Source organism: Venturia canescens, chromosome 3, assembly GCF_019457755.1.
Source record: "Venturia canescens isolate UGA chromosome 3, ASM1945775v1, whole genome shotgun sequence".
NCBI lineage: Eukaryota > Metazoa > Arthropoda > Insecta > Hymenoptera > Ichneumonidae > Venturia > Venturia canescens.
Genome location: NC_057423.1, coordinates 16,180,310 through 16,205,343, shown reverse-complemented (window position 1 = coordinate 16,205,343; position 25,034 = coordinate 16,180,310). Strand labels below are relative to the sequence as shown.

The window sequence follows — 25,034 nt, the reverse complement described above, 5'->3', positions numbered from 1 at the left end:
TAAATTTTCCTGGATGCCTGGAATCTCGGAGCGATTCGGTGACGTTTCAATCCCAGAGTCCAGGGTCCGCACCTAACCTCTAAAATTTCCAAATTTTCCTGGATGCCTGGAATCTCGGAGCGATTCGGTGACGTTTCAATCCCAGAGTCCAGGGCCCACTCTTAGTTTTTCCAAATTTCTGTTGCACGGGATCTCGGAGCGATTCGGCGACGTTTCAATCCCTGAGCCCGTGGACGGTGAATTACCTAACCTAGTGGATGCACAGGGTCTCGGAGCGATTCGGTGACGTTTCAATCCCAGAGCCTGTGGTCTACGCTATCCTGTCATATTCCATAGTAGATTCGATTTTGTCATTTTATGATCGTTAAAAGCAGAGCTGTAAAATTATTTTTTTGGGTTAATTAAAATTTTAAATTCAAAATTGATAAAAATCTTGTCCGAGTTGGCCGGGTATGGAGACCTAACGCAATTTAGAAAATTAAACAAAAATCCAAGAGGCGATAGATCGAGTTAAAATTATATCGAGTCAAAACAAAATTGAAAAATTGTAAAAGCGAAGAGATCCTCTTGGATTCATTTATATTTTTTTTTAGAAAACAAGCGTAACAGGACATCGGAAAAACCGCGTCAAACGAATTATAGCTCGAAGCATTGAGTTGAGAGGTTTTTAAGCTCGAGGCGTGTCGAGAGACTAGAACGAACGCGACCATTAATTTTAAAATTGTTTTATTTCTAATTATTATTATTGTACAATTAAAATTCGAAAATTGAGAAATTAAAAATTATCTCAGACAGAGAATTTGCAACGTTTTCGGGTCTTTTTCTCGCCAGATCCGATTAAACAAAGCAAGACAATATCAAAATCAAAATACAAATTTTATTTTCCGCGAGCCAAAGTGCTAAATCTTCTTTATTTTTGTTAAATATCGATCTAAATTGAATAAAATCGATTATTTTATTATTTTCACAAAATTAACGGTGTCCGCGTTTCCTTCATACCTGCTCCCTATTATTAAGGTTGCTCGAACCGACGCGTGGCGGCGTTCAGGCCAGGTCGGCAAGAGCGTTTCGTTACAATATATATATATATATTTCGGGAATATATATATATATAAAACGGGAAAACAGCGCAGCGTAAAAAAGCAACATTGCCGGTAAAACTGAATTTTGTGCACATCAGCACTGAAATTTTTCCCTAAGAACATCATGGCTATTTATTTCTACGCGTGACTAGATAAAAAATTTGTTTTTCATCAAAGTTTATTTGTAAGCTTCTACGAGATATCATAACCCTCTAGAGTAATTAAATAAAGATTATTACAACACGAGAATTCCCAGATTGTATAAAAAGATGTCTCGGTCAATCTTTTTTAGAATTCTATTGAGGATATTTCATATTATTTTATAAAAAGTAAAAAGTTATGAATTGCTATTATTACTGTATGTACTGCATGTAAAAAAAGCCATCGATATATTCAACACTGTGTGTGTTACGTTTTATTTCAAAGACTTTCAATTTATATTATAAAAAATCTCAACGGCGTATAAAAAATATTACAATGACTATGGAATTTATATACTATAAATATAGATAAAAAATCACTTACATTACACCGGACCTAGCTCGTTTGCTGATCTCAAAAAGTCTCCCGTCTTTGATACGCTCGTGCCGTGGTAGAGATAGCCTTGGTCTACCGCGAGTTGCCATTGTCACACCACACACCACAAAAAAGTCAAATTGGTCAATAGTTTAAAAAATATGAAAAAAACACGAAACAATATATACACTAGCTATAAACACCTTATATTTAACACACTATATAATATGTACACGCACTATATTTACGCTACAGTTAATTTTTTGAAGATTTTTGCACCAAGAGACTGTTTGAATAACGAAAGCGCATAACGAAACTGACACGATGGCCGGTGAAACTCGAATAAGAAAACTCCCGACTGAAAAATTGTATAGCGTATTTAAAATAAAACGAAGTTGAGAAAAAAATGAATGTTAGAAAAAAACAATATTGTAAAAAAAATGAGTGTTCGAAAAAACAACTTTGTTAAAAAAAATGTTTGAAAAAAAAGTTTAAAAAAAATTGATGTTATAAAAAACAACTTTGTAAAAAAATATTAAAAAAAAAATTTGTGGTAGAAAAAACAACTTTGTAAAAAAAATGATTTTATTTCTTAAGAAAGTTGCAGTAAACTTTGAAAAGACTGAAATAATTAATAATTAGATAGATAAGAAACCATTTAATACAACTCCCTCGAGATTCGATTTTTATGGTTAATATCGATTGATGGTAGTTAAGTCATTTACATATGAAAATAAAAATTTTAATATAGTAATTGTCGAAGTTGAATTCCAACAAATCCATTATCATCTTTAAAGCTTCGTCCCACCAAAAGATCGTCAAACTCGACATATACTTTTTTCGGTAATTCTCCATCTTCAAGTTGATCCCGGCGTAAAGCTTCCCATTGAAAACCTCTGAGAACACCCATGGCTCCGTTGACAAGTCCTTCAGAGACACGAATATTTGCACGCAGCATAACCCTAGCACCAATTGCGAGTTTCATGTGACTTAAAAAACCTCCTGTATTATTCGGATCATTGGAAACCACATTATTTGGCGGTCGTTGTCCGTAAGTTTGTGCTTCTCTCGATTCATCACGAGCGTTGATCGTATAAACGCGTACAGAAGATGCTAGTCGCTCCATCATTCTATCATTGTATGCCTGCACAAGTTTCAAGGTGGGAAAAATGCGGACTGCTTCACCGTCTGCGAATTCGTTTTCTAATGGCACTCGATTTCTATCTAACAACATTTCATACTGATCCATCGTCATTTCACCAACTCTTAAATTATTCAACAAGTCAACAAATGGAGCATCATTTTGCTGTCGCATATTAGCTGTCAATTCGCATAAACCGAAATAACGCCATAGATGAGGTTCTGCCATGTAATAACTGGGTTGATTGAAGCACCAGTTTCCTTTTACCGGTGGCAATTGCATTATATCACCAAATACTAAAACATGAACACCGCCATAGAGAAGAGTATTATTCTTCAGTTCTTGCAGACGAAGATGAACAGATCGGAGTATTTCGTATGAAACCATCGAAATTTCATCTATGATGAGCCATCGAATGTGTTTCCATCTGCGTCTCAAATTTTCTAGCTTTTGCCCATTCAATTGTCTGTACACGGAAGATTTACCTTTCTCAATCGCTAATGAAAAGGCATTGTGAATTGTACGGCCGTGAATTAATCGAGCGGCTACTCCAGTCAAAGCACAGACTTCAACAAATTTTGCATCCAGGAGTGAATCCACAGTTGGTGCATAACACGTTTTGATCTGATGCACAATCATCTTCAGTAAAAAAGTTTTACCGCAACCAGCTCCACCAGTGAAGAACAATTTAAGGGTATCGCTCAGCATAGGGTTTTTACCGAGGTCGTCTTGAATAGTATTAGAAATTTTTTGAAAGAGCTGTTTCTGTTCAATATTCATGCTTCGGACACATTCTAAAAATTGTTCATTTGTAAGAACTGGTTCTTCTGCATTGTCAGCACTGTCATCTTGCATATCAACATCCAGTAGTCCGTGCTCATAACCCTCTACAATCGCATTAAGTTGATCGTTTCGTTCAACTGGGTTATCATTCAACTCTTTTGGCCCATGTGATTCATTCACTCCTAATGCTATAGCCTGGGCAATAACTTGATTAAGTTCGCGCTCTATATACTGAAATTCTTGAATGGTTCCATTCGGCTGTAGTGGTCTTAAGGAGTTTCGGTACAAAAGTCTAAATATTAAGAAATTGATCAAATTTGGTGATAATGTTCTTCAACATCAAGTGCGAAAACACAAATTTTTTCAAAATTTTCTTCTACTTAGTTATCGAGTAATTATGCATTAAAGCAGATTTCTTATGCCCGGAATGTATACCTATATATATGGAAACGCTATGCTTATACACGTCAACTTTAGTGATCAATTACTCGATAACTGTGTAGAAGGAAAATCTTAAAAAATTTGTATTGTCAAATTTGGCACTAAAGCATATGTTCACCAAATTTTATAAAATTCTGAACTTTTTGAAATTTTTTATGCTTTTAGCATGGTTTAGCATGGCAACATTGTATCGCCTGTACCGAAACTCCTTAAAAGATGGTATTTCGCATTGAAAGCAGCTTCGGCTGTTTCGTAATTTCCAATTAGTTCTTGCTCATTGCGAAATGGGAGGTGCGCAACAAGGTAACTATAAAAGTAACCTTCTCGATCGCCTGTTTGTGTGTAGCATCTAGTTTTTAAAACGGCTCGTTTACGGCGTTGTTTCATGCGCATGCCATTTTTCAAGCGAATGATTTTGCGGACAGTGTTATCATCACCGACACCATACACCTCGTAATCACCTTGTGAATCATCATCGAGATTAGGGCTCATGTGTTCATACATTACACTGAATTCAGCCAAACTCATTTCTTCTAAGGAATCTGGTCGAGCTACATAACGATCAAATATGTTGATGTGCACTTGCCCTTCATTACCATCACATCTAAGCATTCGATATCTCTCTTACGGTCGACAAGTATTGATAAATACAACTTTTCTAGTGCTGTCTCGCAATTTCAAGTGACAGAGGCGAAATGCGCACTCGGGTGCCGAAACTTGTCTGAATCGAAGTAGCGCCATTGACACAGCAAATAGCTGCTTGCCAATATCTCCACCATATCGTCGTACTCTCGTTACCGCTTCTCTAACTGCTTGACCAACATCTTGCGGTTGATGCTTAGAAGCATATTTTGCAATGTAATATGCTACTGCAATAACATTTCCACATGGCTGAATGTCCATATTTCCACCCCATAACTTCAGGAGAGTAGGATTATAATTATTGACAAATGCATCAGTAGAATCGCGTTGTAGAACACAAAACCGTCCTTTGTTTGCGATAATTCCATCAGCATCCAAAATTTTTGTACATTCACTAACTTGTCTTGGAAAATTAAATCGACATATGTTGTCAGTGCGATTTTTATAACACGTTGGACTATGTTTATGGATTTGTACCCGACGCACAATTGCTGCCAATTCACCGTTTGATGGGTTGGAAGCAGCTGACACTACTTTATTAATCACAGCAATACCTGCAGACATTTCAAAAGATGGTATCCCTTTATTCCAAGTTACCATGTGCACATGGGGACTACCTCTATTTTGAAATTCTATTCGCCACCAATAGTCTTCTAATTCGCCGCCTAAAATTTGATTATCACGCTTTAATACATTAATTATTGCATGCAGTCGCACCATAAATTGCCGCGCCAGAGTTACGGGAGACTCCTCTATCAATTTCAGTCTGTCTTCCCATGTCAAATGCTCAGGATTTTCTGTGCCCCGACCTGCTGCCATAAGACAAGCTTTGAGTGTATCTAACCAGTTTAGATCGTTGCAACTAAACGTAATAAACCATGAAGGTGGGCCCAAATTGCGTACCATTGCAATTAAATCACTGCAGGCAGTTTGCCAATAAGCATTTGAACCTCGCAATCCGCGCATATTCAAATATAAATTTTCTACAAGACCCTCTGGTCGAGTGTCCCCCTGACGTAATCGAAGACATACACCAACATTTTGGCAAGCTTTATAATATTCCATCACAGACAAGGCATAGAATAGATAGCCATTTCTTTGAAATCTTTTATCATTGCTCATAATTCTTGCTTGACAATAATCTAGTGTCGTGATCCGGACAGGTCGTGTTGGTTCGTGGAGACCATTTCGGCCTTTAGGAAATAAGTAATACCAAGCCAATTTCTCAGCCCGTCGTTCTACATGCATTTGCAACGGTGGTGCGGTCTTTCTTTGCAATGTGTGTAACCGAATATTTTTTGCGGGTTCCGCATCATTTGTTGAATAACCATCAATAACTGCATCCACTTGGGGGATACAATCATCAACAGGCCTCAAAACAGACGTCATCATTGGTAGATTATCTACATTCGACTCCAAATCTAAAAAATTGTCTGGCATTGATTGAACATTTGGTTCACATATTGTCGCATTAACCACAGCCGGGACTCGTACGTCAAGAAATGGTGAATAGTCTACCCTTTTAGTCACATTAACTGAAGTTAATGAATACTGATTATTATATATTTGAGGTCTCCGTTGTGGTAAATTACATTTCAATAATTTCAGTAAGGAATCAAGAGTTTCAAAGCGCATCAAGCAAGCGGTACCTTTTTCTCCGGCTTTCCTTCCATTGGGTTCACGTGCACGAGGATCAAACAACCAATAATAACTCGACATGTTGAAAACAGCTACAGACAAGCCGACCACAATCAATATTCCCGCAGAATATTTCATAAAAAATGAATTCAAACCGTTTTTCAAATTTGGGAACCCAAGAGCACTATTATGTTCCAATAGTCCATGTACAGATTCGGCATTATTAATCATTACATTATAGGAATCTCCCAGTAAAGTCAAATTTTGAGGCAAATCAGTAACGGCAAGATATTTCTCGTTAATCTCGGCAATAGAGGGAACATTCCGGGTTTCTACACTTACAGTATAGACCCGATCACCTGCGATTAAAATTGTGTCCACTGTATCTGTAGTCCACAAAGTTAAAGGTATAACGATCGACATAACAATAGCAACCAAGGCATTAGCTGTACCTTGATTAGCCCGGTTCACTTCAGAGAAATGCTTATCGCCCTGATGAAAAGATCCTCTTACAAGGAAAGTCTTTCCGCTGTCCCCCTCCGATTTTAATGAAACTTGAATATGTTATTCTACATCAAAATCTAAGAGACACGTATTTTTTTTTATCGGCGGAAAAATGTTTCTAGGGGGTGAAATCATCGCTTGAAGTTGAGACCTCCGAGGGGTACTTTTCAGGTTTCACCCATTTCCACTTGAGATAATCGAATACACCCAAATGGATAATTACCTTAATGATAAACGATGAAAAATGCAACTGGTTTCACATCGGGGGGTTGCATAAGAAAAAAGTTATAGGGGTTGAAATTCACAAAATCGTTATAACAAAAAAACTATTGCACCTATCTCGATGAATTCAATTGCATTTTGAAGAGGGTAAAAAAATAGTAGATACGGGTTTTTGCGTTTTCCTCGCAAATCAAGTTAAGGGGGTGAACTACCCCTATGTATGTTTACGCTTAATCTCAATCAAACGGCAGTAATTCTTTTTTTTTCTTGTTTCCTCTCCTCGTAATACGTTTTTTCTTCAAATTTACAACATCCACATATCAACAGATGGATGGATTTTTCCTGCAATTACATTTTCCTAACTGGTGAAAGTGATAGAACCCAAAGTATGCGTCCAATCTTAATGGTTTGTTTTTTATTTGAAGGCATTTTGAGACTCTTCTAGTTATACTTAAAAGATTCTATTCAAAATTTATTTAAACAATGGATTTGATCTACTTGAGCAAGGAAAATTGGAAAATATCGAATTTTTCCGTTGAAAATTCTACCATTTTATGAATTCTTTATTTTTTGTAACTTTTTACGGTATTCATACGAATTACATCCATAGTTTAAAAGAATTCACTTATTTATTTTTTCCGCGAAAAATTATAGATTGGATAACTTTTACGAATAACAATTTTTTTTATTAGTTAATAATGAATAAACCACAAGATAAATTAAAAAATATGTATTTCTTATACTTTTCACAAAAATTTCGTAAATACTGACGTATTTTCATAGTTATCATATCTCCCCCCTCTACTTGACGGTGTTATTTCGGAGTCACCTCTGTCCGGTCTGTGACTCGCTCCCAAAATTAGATTTAAAATACGACGCAGAAGCAGTGATAAAACTGCGATGGCGGAATGTATTCACCACAGTCGGTTATTTTTATTTTACACAAAAGAAGTGCCTTACAATTCGAGACTATTTAAAACAAAATTGCAAGTATTAATCAAAATGAAGATAAATCCTTCGAACGTTATTAGAATGCTTCTCGCAACTTTTGAAGTTATGCGTTTACCGGATTCGCCAGTGAATAACGATGAAATACAGTTGAAAGAAAACATTGAAAATATTTTGTTGACTGCAATGAACGAATACAGTGGTTTCGACATGGTAGAAGAAAATTCTTTGCATTTTGAAGAACCATTTAAGGATCGGGAAATGGAAATTGTTGAAGATCAAGAATGGGCAGACGCCCTGCATGAACCAGAACTTCCGCCTGATACATGCACTCGTGATGACGAAGACTTATCTTACGAGTATAAATTAAGGGCCGTTGAGTATTGGCGCAGCGGGAAGACAGGAAATTTAGGTTTGGGAAGTGTTAAACAAAAGTTCAAGAAAGTGCAATCTATACGACAGTTGCGGCGGTGGGCCCACAATTTGAACAAGGGGGGGACATACAAAGAAAAATTAGCACGAATTTGTGGATACACTTTGGAAAATTTCAAAGCTGCTGTGGATGCTGGTTTAATAGTGCACGATTCCGATTTAAAAAAATGGGCCTTGCATGCTCAAAAAGAAGTAGGGCATACTGATTTTCGTTTCAAAGCATGTCATACGTGGATAAACTCATTCAAAGCAGCTCATCGTATCGTATCGAGAAAAATTAATAAATTCATTACATCCAAAACAATTGAAGATGGAAAAGTCTTGGAACAACAAAGTCAAAAATTTGTCTATGACGTAAAGCAAAATATTAGAACGTACGAATTGTCAAATACATTTAACGCAGATCAGAGTGGCTTCCAACTAGAAATGCATTCAGGAAGAACTTTAGCGATCGAAGGAGAAAAGCAAGTACAATGTCTTGTACAATCAGTCTCTTCTACGACTCACAGTTACACTATTCAGCCGACTATATCAGCTGACGGCAAACTGCTATCTCCTCTATTTTTAGTTTTAAAAGAACCAACTGGCAAGATTGGTCCATTAGTGGAGAAAACGCTTTTCAGACCTGATAATGTGTACATAGAAGTATCCAAGTCTGGGAAGCTTACTTCAGGTATAAATTACATCCACTGTTTTTGTGTAAACATTTTTTCGATTGAAAAAATAATACGTTTTTCTATTTTCAGATCATTTTAAAATTTGGTTGGAGCATGTATTTTTCCCGAAAGTTGGCCCAAAATCATTATTACTGATTGATTCTTGGACTGGACACTGTCCCCAAGCTGTACTTGATGTGAAACCTTCAAATAGAGATGTGAAAGTAATGATTATACCTAAAGGAACTACCGGAAAAATACAACCCCTCGATGTTTTTGGATTCCGAATATGGAAAAATTTTGTTAGACATTTTTCTGATAATTGTCTTTTGATGAATTATGATATTAATTTGCATTTGAGAAACAATATCGTAAAGCTGCAATCACTCGTTCATAACCAACTGTCGTCACCACGTTATATCGATCTTTTCAAATATTCTTGGTACAAAAGTGGTTACATAGAAGAAAAACCTGCGAATTTTGAGAATCCTGTAGATTTTGCATTTGGAGATTCCTGCAACTCACATTGTGAAGTTCCAGGATGCGAAAATGTTGCTATTGTTCGCTGTTCCTGGTGCAAAAAGTCGCTATGTTTTAAACACTTTTTCGATGATTATCATTACTGCAGTACTTACAACGGTTAATAGAGCACACCATTATATGTTCGCTTCTATTTATCGCTATGGTGATTATTTTGTTAGACTGTTGACATGTTATTAATAAAAGATATAAGCATATTGTTCACTTTTTTTTACTCGACTATGTAGTTTTTCTATACGCCATCCCAAAACTTGGTCTTATCAACCGGAACGAATATGAGTATATGTGTAAGCGCTTATCGTATGTCTATGTTATTATCTCATTGCCAAATATAAATCGGTTAGAATTATCGATAAGTCAGATATAAATACTTTTCCATCTGAAGATTCACCTATAAATAAGTTGGCATTTAGATAAAATCGTTCATTGAATGTTATATCCGCAACATTGTTGTTGTAAATTTGAAGAAAAAACGTATTACGAGGAGAGGAAACAAGAAAAAAAAGAATTACTGCCGTTTGATTGAGATTAAACGTAAACATACATAGGGGTAGTTCACCCCCTTAACTTGATTTGCGAGGAAAACGCAAAAACCCGTATCTACTATTTTTTTACCCCCTTCAAAATGCAATTGAATTCATCGAGATAGGTGCAATAGTTTTTTTGTTATAACGATCTTGTGAATTTCAACCCCTATAACTTTTTTCTTATGCAACCCCCCGATGTGAAACCAGTTGCATTTTTCATCGTTTATCATTAAGGTAATTATCCATTTGGGTGTATTCGATTATCTCAAGTGGAAATGGGTGAAACCTGAAAAGTACCCCTCGGAGGTCTCAACTTCAAGCGATGATTTCACCCCCTAGAAACATTTTTCCGCCGATAAAAAAAAATACGTGTCTCTTAGATTTTGATGTAGAATAACATATTCAAGTTTCATTAAAATCGGAGGGGGACAGCGGAAAGACTTTCCTTGTTAGTATTCCACAAGAGTTCTTTATATCTTTCATCACCATGTGTAGTGCCATGGTGGACGATTTGTTTATCGATATTATCAACTGGTCGTACTTCATTCTCTACCACCTGACAAATCTGTGTAAGATCAAGGTTGATATTGCCATAATCTATTTTAATATTGCGATATAGTGGGTTATTCTGCTGCAACCATGTTAAAGCCTCGTAAATGTTTTGCTTATTTACGTGAAACTCGCGTGCCCGCATGACATTTTCTAGCTTTTCACACACAATTGCAACACCAACACTAGTGATTGACACCGGTAATTGCTCGACTACTTCTTCCACATCTGCAGCAAAAAGAACGGCTTGACCTTTGAAACCATACTGACCAAAACGGCCTCCTAACTTTATTATTTTGATAAATGATATAACCCTGGATATCAAACGTTTTTCTAAGTCTGTCAATCTCGCAATCACGTCAGGTATAGGATCTAGAAACATCGCATTCCAATACGCCTGAGGTGGACATTTACCTCTCTTAATTTGGGAAGCGCATCTATTGCAAACTGTGATGACTGCATCAATTTTCAACTCTGGCGGTAAGATTAAACGCGCAGCATCGTTAGTAGTAGGTGGTGCACTATGGCGACCCCCACTCCTATCCCCACTCCTTTCCCCCACTAGGCCGAGCGGCCGGCGTTGTGGGCAAGAGGTTTGCGGGTGTGCGGAGGGGGATGAGCGTGTCGCCATAGTGCACCATCGTTTTTTCAGGTATATATATTTTTATTTTATATTTCTGAAAAAATATAAAATAAAAAATCTCTCTCTCTATATTAATTTTATTTTTAAAAGGGATAAAAAAAAGCAGAAAATAAAAATAAAAAAATAAAAATTAAAAAGAAAAAAATTAAAAATAAAAAATATATATCGAGAAACTTACCAGGGTGACGTGCCTCTCTCTCTCGCCCCGATCCAGACTCCACGGCGCTGGCTCGCACGCCACTGTTTTTTTCACGCGCGCGCGCGCGCACACACACACACACACACACACACACACACACACTACTCCTCAGGGTCGTCAGGGGCTGCAGCAACGCCGACGAGCCCGTCTTCAGCCCCTTCGTCGTAGCCGCGATAGCCGTCCGGTAACTCGTCCACGAGAACACCCCCGAGCTCCCGGCCGTCCTCGTCAAACAGCTGGATGCTCAGGGGGTGGCGTGTAGGAGGGCCCACGGCCCTAGCCGTAAGAGGCCCCTCGCACAGCGCCTCCATCTCATGGGCCGGATAATGGAAGGCCTCTAAGTAGGCGACGCTGCGGAGGGAGCACTCTAGCACGAGCGCCGGTATCGCCTCTAATGCCGCTGACGGGTGGTACAGGCAGTTTAGCTCGTAAAACTCACTGTCACCATGATCCACCAGATGCACCTCGACAAAGTCACCGCTATCGCGGTACACGATCTCCCCACGGTACGCAATACGCGAGCCCCGCAATACAACCACACAGCACACACCCGGCGTTGCCTCCTCGCGTTGGATGGGCCGGCCCAACCTCCTGTCTATAAATTCACTGTGCATTGAATTTACCACGTGGAGGTACAGTTGTTCAAGAGCGTCGGTACGGACGTATAGGGACGCGACGCTCAAGAACCGTATGACACGGCACGTAAATGAGTGGCACAAAAACTCATAATCCCGGTAGCGTGGATACATTTTGGTGAAAAAATAAAAAAAAGAAAAAACTTGTAGAGGAGCGGTATATAAACGAGGCCGGGACGAGATACTCGCGCACGGTTCGGCTGAAGACTGACGGCTAAGACGTTCATGCAAATACGTGCTTATGGTGAGCACATCATTGCAGGGGCAAAAGAAGGACAGGAGGGGTGTAAAACAGCTGGCACCTCGGCCCAATGCAGTCATCCTCGTATACGGGGCAAAGGAATCGCACATGCCCTCTCGCTCACTCTCGCGCTTAGATAAGACCGTTCGCGAGGCGCGATGCCTCGCGAGAGCTTGAGGTATTCGCTGCTTCATCAAAACTGCACGTGGCGGTAATCCCGACGGCGTACACCCTCTTACTCGCTCTCGTGCTAGCATACGCGTCAACGTATACGCTCTCGCTCGCTCTCTCTCTCGAGATACGGTACCTCGCGCTCACAGCGCACAGCCTCTAAGCAGGCGGGGGAGTACGTCATCGTAGCATTGACCTTAAGTCATAGCATCGCGCTGGTTCTTTAAGCAACAGCCGGCAACGATGGCGCATACCGTCTCCCTCGCTCCAGTGTCATGCTACATCCTCTTTCTCCCTCGTGAGGCACAATACTCGAACATTTGAGAGTCGTCGCAATGATAGCGCATGCTATCTCGCTCGCACCCGCGTCGTGATAAGCCCTCTCGCTCGCTCTCTCATGAGATGCGAGGCCCAGCGCTCTCGTGACGCCGTCGTGCAGCGTCATCAGAATTGCACGTGCATCGGCCGAGCGCTCCAGAGCTGTAACGAGGATAGAGCACAGCCTCTCGCCCACGCCTGGAGACATGATACATTTTCTCGCTCACTCTCTCTCTTGTGAAGCGCACGAGCGCGAGAGCAGCAGCAACAGCATATGCCCTCTCGCTCACACTCGCGACACCGTGCATTCTCTCACTCGCTCTTTCGCTAGATGTAGAGGCACAGTGCTTCAAAGCTGCAGCAGTGAAGCCATATACCGTCTCGCTCGCTCTCATCACACTGATCCTTTAGCGAGCAAACCTCTCTCTTTCGCTCTCCCGTGAGCCGCGATGCTTTATACAGAGATGTCAAAACGACGCATACGGCTGCAGCCTCTTGATACCTCTAAACAAACCCCACCGATATATATTCTTTATTATATGCTATTTTTGCGGATTCAACCGATTCGCTTCGATAATAAAATAAAAATAAACCGCGTAAAAATAAACAGAAATTATGAAATAACCCAAACAGCTGTGTACCGGCAAGCCAGAGCAAACGATGACGACGGAGCGATAGCGGGTCCATCGTATCACCACCATCGTCAGCAGGAAGATGACCTCGTACAGCCCGAGAATCAGCTGGGGGTGTATCCGATGGATGCTCGACAGGAGGAGGAGGAGGAGGAGGAGGAGGAGGAGGAGGAGGAGGAGGGGGAGCGTCTAAACGAGGAGCGATTAGAAGCTAGACGCTTCGGCCTATGGTTTCAAGAGCTGATGGAGTGTGATTCAGGTAAAGAAATAATAACGTCTTCTCTCTCTTTCTCCCTCACTCGCGCGCTTTCTCTCTCTTTATCTCTAGCCCTTGCGGTATATACAGGATACGTTTAAAAAGGCTTTATTATATTTACCACAGGGTACTCGTCAGCTGACTCGTCAGCTATCTCGTTATAGGCGTACCGCGATTAGTACGAGGTACACTAAAGTTACAATATGCCTTTTTATCGGCGATCTCTACTCTATAACTCACGCCTTTGTTTGATTACAGATATACAAACGGGCGGGGGAAGAACGCGCAATACACAGGGGAACGAGGCTTTCGGGGATGTGCAACCCCCGGGAGAGCGGATCATCATCACGCACGATACAGCCCGTTATTTCAAACGTTTTCAACTACGTGGTCGGGAGATAACATTGCGTATCCGCCAGCCTCACGCTGGCGCAAACGTAACAACATGGCTTGAAGGAGCATTCCGCGATCTTCTGACGCATCTCACGAGTCACTGTGAGGGTGGTGACTACGCGGGGATCTCGTTCTCCGCGAGCTGCTTAGCGCACGGCCCCGTCTGGCTTTCATTCCGCCCTGTCCGCGCCTATACATTTGTAGATATCTGGCAATTAATAACAAACATAGCTCAAAGTGCAGCGTCTCTGGATATTAATGATTCTTTCCATATAAAAGTATGTATCGTTAAAGGTTTGGAGGGTAGGGGGCGAAAAGGTTTGATCCCCATCCCTATAGGTCGAAAAAATCGGCTAAAAGGGGCGATACGTCGAGAGGTTAGACAGTTTGACACGCGTAATGGAGCGAAACGGTGCACCGCTCTGTAAAAAGTACGTGACGATACTACGGGCTCTTCAGTATCTCAATAAAGAGCAGCGCGAGGCTGTCCTGCGTAAAGCGGACCCAAGCATCGTCCGCTGTATCTGCGAGTGTGCCTTGAACGTTCTTTGCGGTAACGTTCCTTTGAAGGCTGATCAGCGAAAAAAGCTACGACGACACGCTCCCGCTCTCCGTCGTTTAGCCGCGAAAAAAGGCTGCTGGAAAAGTAAAAAACGTTTTGTTATCCAGAGCGGCGGGTTTCTACCGCTCCTACTACCACCGATACTAGGCACTGTTCTATCGAGCCTGATTGGCGGACGGGGATGATGGAGCACGCGAGAAAAATGGTTCTTATCCCTGAGGAGCATGTGGCACAGCTGGGCATGCAAAACCAGAGACAGCCAACGGCCGGCTGGAACGCCTCGGCCCAACCGCCACAATCTACTGATACCGTATTATCCAGACTGGACGCGGAGATGAATGAAATTTTGAACTCTAATACCTACAAGAATGAGAGGGAAAAATGGACAGCGTACCTGGTTGTGCTACAGCGTTATCTCCATTTTTCTGATGACGAGAGAGCTCGACAACACAGCGATCTTATGAAGAACGACCATGCAACGACGCCTAATTATGATAAAAGTGAAAAAGGAGAAAGTCGTAACGGGATGAACGACTCCGTCATAATTGAAAGCATACCAGCCAAATATCGCACTAAAGCGAAGTTGCTGCTCCGCCGTTTACATGACGCGCCACGCAGCAATTTTTCTTGGGATTCCGGAGGAGTCGTATCGATTGAGGGTAGCCCTATTCAGGGCTCGAATATTGTTGATCTTGTGAACGACGCCATGAGAGCTAGAAAAATATCTAAACCGGCGGGGCGTGGTGCTTTCGCTAAATTTCTGAGAGCAATACAGACACCGCGGGAGTTCATCGGCAATGACGCGCTGTGGCAGGAGACAAGGGCCAATTCAACGCTACGACCGTCGCAGCTCGAGGAGAGCAGCAACAGCAGTACAAACAGCGACAGTACAGGTGCGACGAGTCAGTCGCCGTTCTTCAGCGGCCGCGATAGCAAATCAGATAACGCAGGGCAGAGCGGCAACGGTTATCCTAATAAATATCATAAGAAAAGACATGTAACCTGGGCTAACCTCAAATTATAAATATGAAAACGCTGGAAAAAGTGTATTTTAATCCATCCCATGAAGCATCGTTTTCAGGCGCTGCTAAACTGCTACGTCTGGCACGTCAGAAAAAAGTATCCAGAACGAAGGCGCTGCAGTGGCTTGAGGGACAGGATGCTTACACGAAACACAAACCCGTGCGACAGCACTTTCCGTGACGTTTTTATAACGTACGGAACATTGATGATTTTTGGGAAGCTGATCTGGTAGATCTTCGCTCAATTAAAGATTATAACGACGGCTATGTTTATCTACTCGTTGTGATAGACACTCTCAGTAAATTCGCATGGGTTCAACCTCTACGCGACAAATCTGCCGCATCTGTGGCTAAAGCGTTTAATCTCATCTTGTCTAAGAAAAATAGCAACGGTCGATCACCCGTTTATCTGCAGACGGATAGAGGTAAAGAATTCGTAGGTGCTGCATTTCAGGATCTCCTAAAGAAAAAAGACATACGGTTTCGCATTGCGAGAAACCCCGATATCAAAGCGGCTATTGTCGAGAGATTCAATAGAACGCTGAAGGAGAGAATGTGGCGCTATTTCACGTATTCCCGGCAAAAACGCTACCTCGACGTTCTACATAGCATTGTTTCAGCATACAACAACTCTACGCATAGCGCTATAAAAATGAAGCCCGTCTCAGTGACGTTTGCTACAGCCGCTAAGGCTCGGAATAACCTGATACAGCGATACAAAAGACCAGAGCATTGTCTCCCTAAATATAAGGTGGGTGACATTGTGCGTATCAGTAGCGCGAAGGCGGCCTTTGCAAAAGGTTACGAAGGTGGCTGGAGTAGCGAGCTGTTCAAGATTCACCGTGTGTCGTCCGGCGTTTGCCCTGCGGTATACTTCCTGCGCGATCTCCGCGACGAGGATATTGATGGTATATTTTATGAGCCCGAGCTATCGAGAGTGCAAACAAAGCAGGTTAAACAGCGGGCGTTAAAATGAAAGACGAGTTTTACATGGTTTTGCCTAGCAATAGTAGTATGGATTATTATCCCGATAATGTAACAACACGGTATACCACACATCTACCGCAGCGTATGTCTCTTCACGGTAGTTGGGCTGTTTCATTAGCTGAGATCCATATACCCGCAACCATTTTACACGTGCCTACCGATGGCAAGCGAAACTTTCTGAATATGACAACGGAGCAGGCAGCTGGTATCTCAACGAAGTACGTACCTGTCGAGGGCGCGCGAAACCTCCTGAGTGTGACAACGAGGCAGCCGGCTGGTACCCCGGTGAAGTACGTGCCTATCGAGCGCGAGTTGGCGACCGGTGTTTCAACGGCTTTTGCTTTTAAGGAAGATAACGCCTGTGTGCCACCCGGTGTATACCACAGCATAGGGACATTGCTCGAGGCTATTAACGAAATACCTTATGTCACGGGCCATTTGAAATTCAAGTACGCCCGCAACGGGTATGTGACGGTGAAGCGCGTCTGCGAATCCTGTAAGAACCTGGAGCATACCTTTTTTTTCTCCGACGTACTGAGCAAGGTTTTAGGGTTCACCGAAACAGGAGGCGTAGTAGTACCCCGTGGAGGATACACTGCTCAGAGGCCTGCCAATTTAGCCAACGGGACCCCCAACATGATGTACGTTTATACCGATATCTGCGAGCCCTATATTACCGGCGATGTTCGCACACCATTGCTACGTGTTGTGCCTGTTGCTATCGCCGATGCCCATAATTACGGCTCTGTGAGGATAAAAAGCTTCTCGCCACCGCGTTATATTCCCTTACTACATACTAGTTTTCAAACAATAACCATTGATATAAGGGATGAGTTTGGCGAGCCAATACCATTCGAGCACGGGACGCTGACGGTGACGCTACAGTTCAAACGTATAGACTGACCTGGGTGTATCTACAATGGATTACTATGACGAGTACTTCGAGATGCAAACGGGGAGCGGGGGTCGAACAGGCTATGGCGGTATCAGCCATGTGTATATCGGCTCACCAAACCAGCGAGGTCATGGCATTGGAAGTTTTTTAGGGGGTCTCTTTCGACGTATCATACCTCTCTTGAAACAGGGGGCTCGGACTGTTGGTAGAGAGGCGCTTCGCTCGGGGATTAACATGGCCTCTGATGTCGTTAACTCCGGTGTACAACCGAGAGAAGCGTTTCAAACGCGCCTGCGCGAATCAGGGCAAAACCTGAGGCGTAAAGCTGAGGAAAAAATTACATCGCTCATGAAGGGCTCCGGCTATAAAGGCAGCAAAATTAATAAACTGGTGCATTCTGCTGCGGGGAGCGTATCACGGCGCAACTCTGTGAAAAGAAAGGCGGTGAAATCGCGAAAACGTTCAAGCGGCGGCGGTGGTGCAAGAACGAAGTGTGTTAAGAAGAGGAAGAAGGGTGTGAGAGGTAGAAGATCATCGGCTAAACCACGCGACACGAGACGTAACAAGAAACCAAGAACAGTGACGGATATTTTTGCTTAAGCTGCACTCTGAAAAATGGCGTTCCTACACGCGCACTCGTGCGAGTGTCTTAAGTCGGAGCTTGAATTATTTTCATTACCGCCAACCCAGACAACGATCGAGGGGACACACTCTGTATACTACAAACCAATCTCATCGCTGACGGATGATTCATTGATAGAATTTGTCGTCCCAGGCCAGGGGGATGAGTACATTGATCTCGCGCATACAATGCTAAGTATACGCGTTAAGATAGATGCCCCAGATTATAAAAAGACAGGGGGGTTAGAGGGCGTATCACCCGATGTAGGACCTGTCAATAATCTCCTACACTCAATGTTCAGCCAGATCGATGTATTTTTTAATCAAAAACTTGTGTCTGCTCCTAACAATGCTTATGCTTATAGAGCTTATATTGAAACTCTGTTGAACTACGCGTACGCCGCGAAGACCTCGCATCTTACGAGCGCTTTATGGTATAGCGATACAGAGGGAGCAATGGATGATAAGGGCGATGGTAACAAAGGCCTTGTAGAGAGACGGGATGCGTTAGGCAAGGATAGAACGATCGATCTTCTTGGACATCTGCATTGCGATATCTTCAATCAGGAAAGGTTTTTGCTGAACGGTGTTGAGATGCGTTTGCGACTCGTGCAGAACAATAGCGCTTTCTGTCTCATGACTGATTTGAAAAACTGTAAAATCCGCATTACAGAAGCATCGCTAATCGTGCGACGCGTTAAGATAGCGCCCGGTATACTCCTGTCTCATGCGAGAGCTCTGTCTAAATCCACAGCAAAATATCCGCTGACGCGTGTCGAGGTTAAAGCTATATCAATGCACGCCGGAATACACGGCGATACTCTTGATAACGTCATACTGGGCCAACTACCAAAACGTATAATAATTGGTTTTGTCGATAATAAGGCTTTCAACGGTGATTATGGCAAAAATCCGTTCAATTTTCACCACTACTCGATCAATTATCTTTCTTTATATGTAGACGGCCAACAGATACCGTCAAAACCCCTGCAGACAGACTTCACAGATAGTAATATGTATGTGGATGCATATCACACGTTATTTTCTGGCTCGGGTATTCACTTTCTCAACGACGGTAATTGTATCTCGCGTTTGAACTACCCATACGGCCATTGCCTTTTCGCGTTTGATCTGACACCCGATCTCTCTGCTAATAGCAGCACCCACTGGAATCTGGTGAGGCATGGCAGCGTGAGGATAGAAGTACGCTTCGCGGGGTCTTTACCTACAACGATTAACTGTATTGTGTACGCTGAATATGATAATGTGCTTGAGATTGACTCATCCAGACAGGTCATCGTAGATTTCAGCGGTTGATGAGCGAGAGAGAGAAGCACCCTCAGTTTTCACTGAGCATTCAAAGAGTGACGGTCAAATAAAAAAGACGGCATCATGTATATTGTTATTGATGTGCAGGGCGTGAGAGGTAGAGATAACCAGTTTATACCTAAAGAAGTAGCCGTCGTATCGGTAAAAACTGAAGACTATGGTCACTGGATTGTAAAGCCGCCCTATACGGACGATAACTTGCCAGTCTTTGTGAGACGTCAAAATATGTGGCTACGCGATAATGTCCATGGTATAGAATGGTCTAAAGGCGATACATCGCTACAAGCGTTGGAGACAAATCTGAAAAGGATTGCGGGTCAGGCGACACGGATTTTCACGCGCGGCTCTGACAAATCATCGTATCTGGCGCAACTCACGGGCTATTTTATTATAAATTTAGAAGATGATGAAGAGGCTCCTTCATTACGTCAGCTACCTCGAAGCGACGCGTGCTGTATGCACCACCGCGTCGCAAATCACAGACAGGCCTTCAGATGCGCCCTGAACAACGCTATGAGAATCAAAGCCTGGCTCTGTCAAAGCGAGCGGATTACCTCCTTATCGGAGTATAGGACTACCACGTCGTGGAGCATTGGTATGTCTGAGGCCTGGACCGTGGAGGAAGAAGAACCCCCGAATCATGAACAGTCTTCAGATCTTACAATCTCTCAAAAACATAAAGGAGCATGCTATAGGCGTCTACCCGGCCGATCGTATCCCGAAGGTGTGGACGAAACCGACGGCATTCGTGGTTAACACCGATGGATACAAACGCCCAGGGGCCCACTGGGTCGCCATGTACGTCGATCGAAATGGACACGGATGGTTCTTCGACAGTTACGGCCTACCTCCAATCATCCCACAGCATCTCGCGCGTCTCCGAAGAAACTGTCGATTCTTCCGTTGCAACACGGTTCAACTCCAAGGCCCTAATTCGCAGTGTTGTGGACAGTATTGTGTTATGTTTCTTCATTATATGGCTACTGGTCTCGGAGTTCAACGATTTAGAGATGTTTTTTCGCATGATTTGCAGCGAAACGATAAAATAGTTCATGAGTATTATAATGCGTATAGCAGCAAGGGTGGTAAATCTAAGGGCGTGGTTTCCGATACAGATGACTGTATCGGCAGGGGTTATAGGATTAAGCATTTACATTGTATACAGCACTGTTGCTCTCGTTCTCGGTAATCACATGCTAATAAAATTTTAAATGCTACTTCTAACGACTGTCTCGTTGCTTTCAACAAGAATCACACGTGCCGTTTTAAAATCCTGTGTCTGTCTCCTATCCCGTTTCTTTCGGCGAAAATTGTACGAGTGGTGACGGGGGGGCCTCGGATATAAGATTTCGCTGACGATCAGCGCTGTTGTCTCTATGCAGCTGCAGAGCGTTCAACGTTCATCGTCAGTCGGCGCTCAAGGCTTGAGACTTTACGTCGGTCGGGAGGCATCATGAACATCGTCGTTGATATACAAGGCCTGAAGGATAAATATAATAACTTCGTGCCTAAAGAAATTGCCGTGGTCTCTGTGAAAACATCTTACTTAGCACACTGGGTCGTATCACCGCCTCACGCTTATAGCGTACTGCCTCCTAGTGTGAAACGACAAAACACGTGGCTAAAGTGCAATCATCACGGTATAGACTGGTCCGAGGGTGAAACACCTTTACGTGCGGTCGAAGCTGCTTTAAAGCAAATCGCAGTACAATCCGATCGCCTGTTTACAAGAGGATCTGATGCAGCCGCATATTTGACACAGCTAACAGACTGCTTCGTTATAAATCTAGAGGAGGACAAAGAACCACCGTCTCGTAACCTCCGCGAGAGCAGTACTTTTTGCATATTTCACGGCTTACTACATAAAAACACCTCGTTCAAGTGTGCTCTCAACGGCGCTGTGAGGTTAAAAAAATGGCTTTCTCATAACGATCGCTCCATCGCCTTGTGGGAGTACAGAACCACCACGTCCTGGACTGCTGGCTTATTAACGGTGGCACAGCGGGAGGAGGGAGAAGCAACCGGTATCAAAAAATCATCCTCGTAAAGAAGCGCATTGCCGCTGATCTCATCCTCACATTTCATTATCTTATAAATGCTGACTTATGCTAGCGACGGTCGGGACCATGGTAAACCAATACCTCCGCCAAGGTATTGTCGGAATTCTCCCACCACTGCCATCCTGTGGCGGGAGATGCTGCATCAAAAGTTTGTTGTCAGCTCTTTTCTGCATTCGAGGTAGGGATATGAATCTCTCAAACAGGAGGCTTAAATCATTTGAGCTCTCTGATGGTCAGACAGTGCTCCCAAGTCGCCGCATGAGTAAACGACGTGAATTGAAAGTACGCTTAGATCTCTTTTTGCACGATATCGCAACGTTTAAAGCCAGAATACGCAACATATCAGAACTCCGCGCTTTAACAGTGGCCATAAAAAAACTCGATCTGAACAATGGATTTCACGCTCGTCAATCAAACAGGCCTTTTGGAGTCCTTCCTCCCCGTCAAAAAACTGTCCGAGCTTGAACTCGCCACGGAATACCGCATCACCTGTATCCGTGTCGTCGAATCGAAATGGGGCAAGCGAATTGCCATGGACGTGGACAGCACATTTACATGCTTCCTGCCGGCAAGATTCGTCAAAGTTTTCGAAGATAAGAGCAGTTTATTCCAGCAGATGTGCGAAGCGGCCTCAAACAAAAACTTAATCATGCTGTACCACGGCACGAAGCTCAACAGACTGGAGTTCAAACCTGCTGAAGAATGATCATAAACAGGTATGGGGCAAAACTTATTTATCAGCCATCTGAACACTCCCAAGCGCACACGAACCTCTCTCACATTATGGTGTCTCTATCGGCCCTGTTACAGCATCGTCTGACTATCTAAGCAGCGCACCCCGTAAACCACCGCTCCATGGTCATCGGCGCCGTCGTGAAAACGAACGAAAATCCGAAAATATCCACAAAAAATACCCCCCTACTACTATATGTATTGTGAATTATATGCCATATTACAACCAAATTTGTAAAATTAATAAGGGTTGAAATATATACGGAGAAAAATAAAAAAAAGGTGGTGCGCTATGGTGACACGCTCATCCCCCTCCGCATACCCGCAAACCTCTCGCCCACAACGCCGGCCGCTCGGCCTAGTGGGGGAAAGGAGTGGGGATAGGAGTGGGGATAGGAGTGGGGGTCGCCATAGTGCACCACCTACTACTATCGTTAACAATTAAATTGCATGTTTGCGGTTTATAGAATAATCTTCTACAAGATCCACACGTAATGTCTGCAAATTTTCATATGTTAGCTTGAAACTGTTTCTCATGTCTTTTCAAAATTACATCCATCTCACTGAAACTAGTTTCAACAAGAGGACTCTCTATTAGGACTTCATTTTCAATCGGAGTTTTGGATACGTTAGCCGTTCCTTGAAGAATTGACTGTTTCCTCACTTTAGTCACTGCTTTATGACTTTCTTTCGATAAGTTGTCTCGCCACTTCCGCTTAATAGATTTACGAATTATACTGCTGATCGTTTTTACATTTCCAACTGGGAAATATGTATTATTTCCCTCCGCTTGAACTTCTGCATTACAAATAAGAACGTTGTTATCGGCGATAGATGCTGAAACTACATGACGTGTAACATTTATTGGAGTCAGAGTATACTGATATTGACTCAATACATCGTTGCTGGAGCCTGAAAACAAATTACATGCTACTACGTCGTATAACGAGCTTATATTGTCGAATCTCATCAGACAAGCTGCACCGTTCTGAAAGCTTTGCCTCCCATACGGTTCCCGTGCGTGTGAATCGAATAGCCAAAAGTGATCATTACTTTTAATAATAGCAATTGAAATTCCCCTAGCAGTTAGTTAATATGCCACAAGGAAAATTGTTGAAGAACAATTCCAAACCATTTTGCAAATTGGGAAAACCTTCAATATTGTTAATTAAATTTCCATCAATGTACAACGTTTCGATAACCACTAGGTTCAATCGGTTATCACAAAATTCTACGCGCGGGCTCAACTCTGTAACCCTTAAGAATTCGCGGTTGATTTCAGCTCCGTGTGGTACCGTGCGTTTTGAAATGCTATCGATATAGAGACGATCCCCGTGGAGCAGAATGGTATCAATTGTGTCTGAAGTCCAATTAGGCAATTGGATTATTTGACACATAGCGATAGCCATGGCAGCGTTAGCGGTGCATTGCCGCCCACGACTGAGATCACCGAATTTGACATCGCCCTGGTGAAATGTGCCTCGAACGATCCGCTCATGAACGTTGCTCACAATTTGAATGAATGCAGGTTGTCTTCGGGGCAAGACGTCGTTCATCGTACTTGTTTTGTTAGCCGTACGAAGATTTCCTCGATCTGCTGTTTTTTTCGATTTACGACCAATTACAGATTTGCATCGTGGCATATTGATATCCTACTTTTTTCTTTATTTTTTTGAGATCTCACTTGAACTGTAACAATGGGAAAAAAATTTAATAGTGATTCAGATATGTTCTCACCTAATAATTACATACAAATTATTTCCTCTGTGCTAATCTATCAGAAATAGGTGAACAATCATAAGCAACGGAAAAGAACAAGAACGTGTAATTGTTTTTTCTAACATATCATCTTTCAGGCTAATAATACTGTCTGACTTTCTTATATATATTGAATTTCTAAATCAACGAATTGTGTTTGAAAAACATTTCAAAATGATAAGTAACGGAAAAGAACACAAGAACATGTAATTGTTTTTTTAACATATCATCTTTCGGGCTAATACTTTCTTACACATATTGAATTTTGTGAATCAACGAATTGTGTTTGAATAATACTATTTTTTTTTTAAAGATAAGGTTGGGAAGTTATTTTCATCTTAATATTCAATGATAAAACGTTTTTCCTTCCTAGACTAATGGAATGCAATATTTGTGTTGAAATATGCTTAGTGCACTAAGAATAGACCATGAGACTGTCATCGATTGCGGTATCTGAAATCTGCTCCAAAGTACAGTGCGGCTTGTGTACAGCCTTCGACCAGTGTCGAGCACTTTCCAGGATACAAAAAGTGAGCTTCCCCACTGCGTTGCAAGGTGATGGCTCCATATTGTTTCCAATATTTTTGTTGTTATATCCTTCGAAGTTGAGTGCGGCTTGTGTTCAGCCTTCGACCAGTGTCGAGTACTTTCCAGGATACAAAAAAGTGAGCTTCCCCGCTGCGTTGCAAGGTGATGACTCCATCGATTCCAATATTTTGTTGTTATATCCTTTGAAGTTGAGTGCGGCTCATGTACAGCCTTCGACCAATATCGAGCACTTTCCAGGATACAAAAAGTGAGTTTCTCTGCTGCGTTGCAAGGTGATGGCTCCGTCGTTTCCAATATTTTTGTTGTTATATCCTTCGAAGTTGAGTGCGGCTTGTGTTCAGCCTTCGACCAGTGTCGAGCACATTCCAGGACAAAAACTGACTGTGCAGAGCGACGACGCTGACTAGTAG

At 42.3% G+C, this 25,034-nt stretch overlaps 2 protein-coding genes and 1 long non-coding RNA gene across 3 annotated transcripts; 2 read left to right on the top strand and 1 right to left on the bottom strand.

Moving 5' to 3' along the window:
• Positions 1-2,340: 2,340 nt before the first annotated feature.
• LOC122408039 (ATP-dependent DNA helicase PIF1-like) lies at positions 2,341-4,491 on the bottom strand. Its single transcript, XM_043414569.1, has 2 exons — positions 4,338-4,491; positions 2,341-3,761 (listed from the first exon to the last, which is right to left on the bottom strand). Exons 1-2 carry the CDS (start codon positions 4,489-4,491, stop codon positions 2,341-2,343), a joined length of 1,575 nt encoding a protein of 524 aa, XP_043270504.1.
• A 9,149-nt stretch (positions 4,492-13,640) lies between these two features.
• Positions 13,641-14,031, top strand: LOC122407939 (uncharacterized). The gene is made up of 3 exons (XR_006260321.1): positions 13,641-13,719; positions 13,843-13,901; positions 13,975-14,031. It is a non-coding gene; the product is annotated as an uncharacterized lncRNA (long non-coding RNA).
• Positions 14,032-18,190: 4,159 nt separating this feature from the next.
• Positions 18,191-19,513, top strand: LOC122408038 (uncharacterized protein F54H12.2-like). Its single transcript, XM_043414568.1, has one exon. The coding sequence runs from the start codon at positions 18,191-18,193 to the stop codon at positions 19,511-19,513; it is 1,323 nt and encodes a 440-aa protein (XP_043270503.1).
• The last annotated feature ends 5,521 nt before the right edge of the window (positions 19,514-25,034 follow it).

What these genes read in the sequence shown, in the direction of transcription:
- LOC122408039 (XM_043414569.1), bottom strand. Translation starts at nt 4,491, where the DNA reads ATGAGTTTGGCTGAATTCAGTGTAATGTATGAACACATGAGCCCTAAT. An exon ending in CATGCGCATGAAACAACGCC is followed by an intron (nt 3,762 to 4,337) that starts GTAAACGAGCCG and finishes GAACCATTCAAG; the next exon opens with AATTTCAGTATATAGAGCGC.
- LOC122408038 (XM_043414568.1), top strand. Translation starts at nt 18,191, where the DNA reads ATGGCGTTCCTACACGCGCACTCGTGCGAGTGTCTTAAGTCGGAGCTT.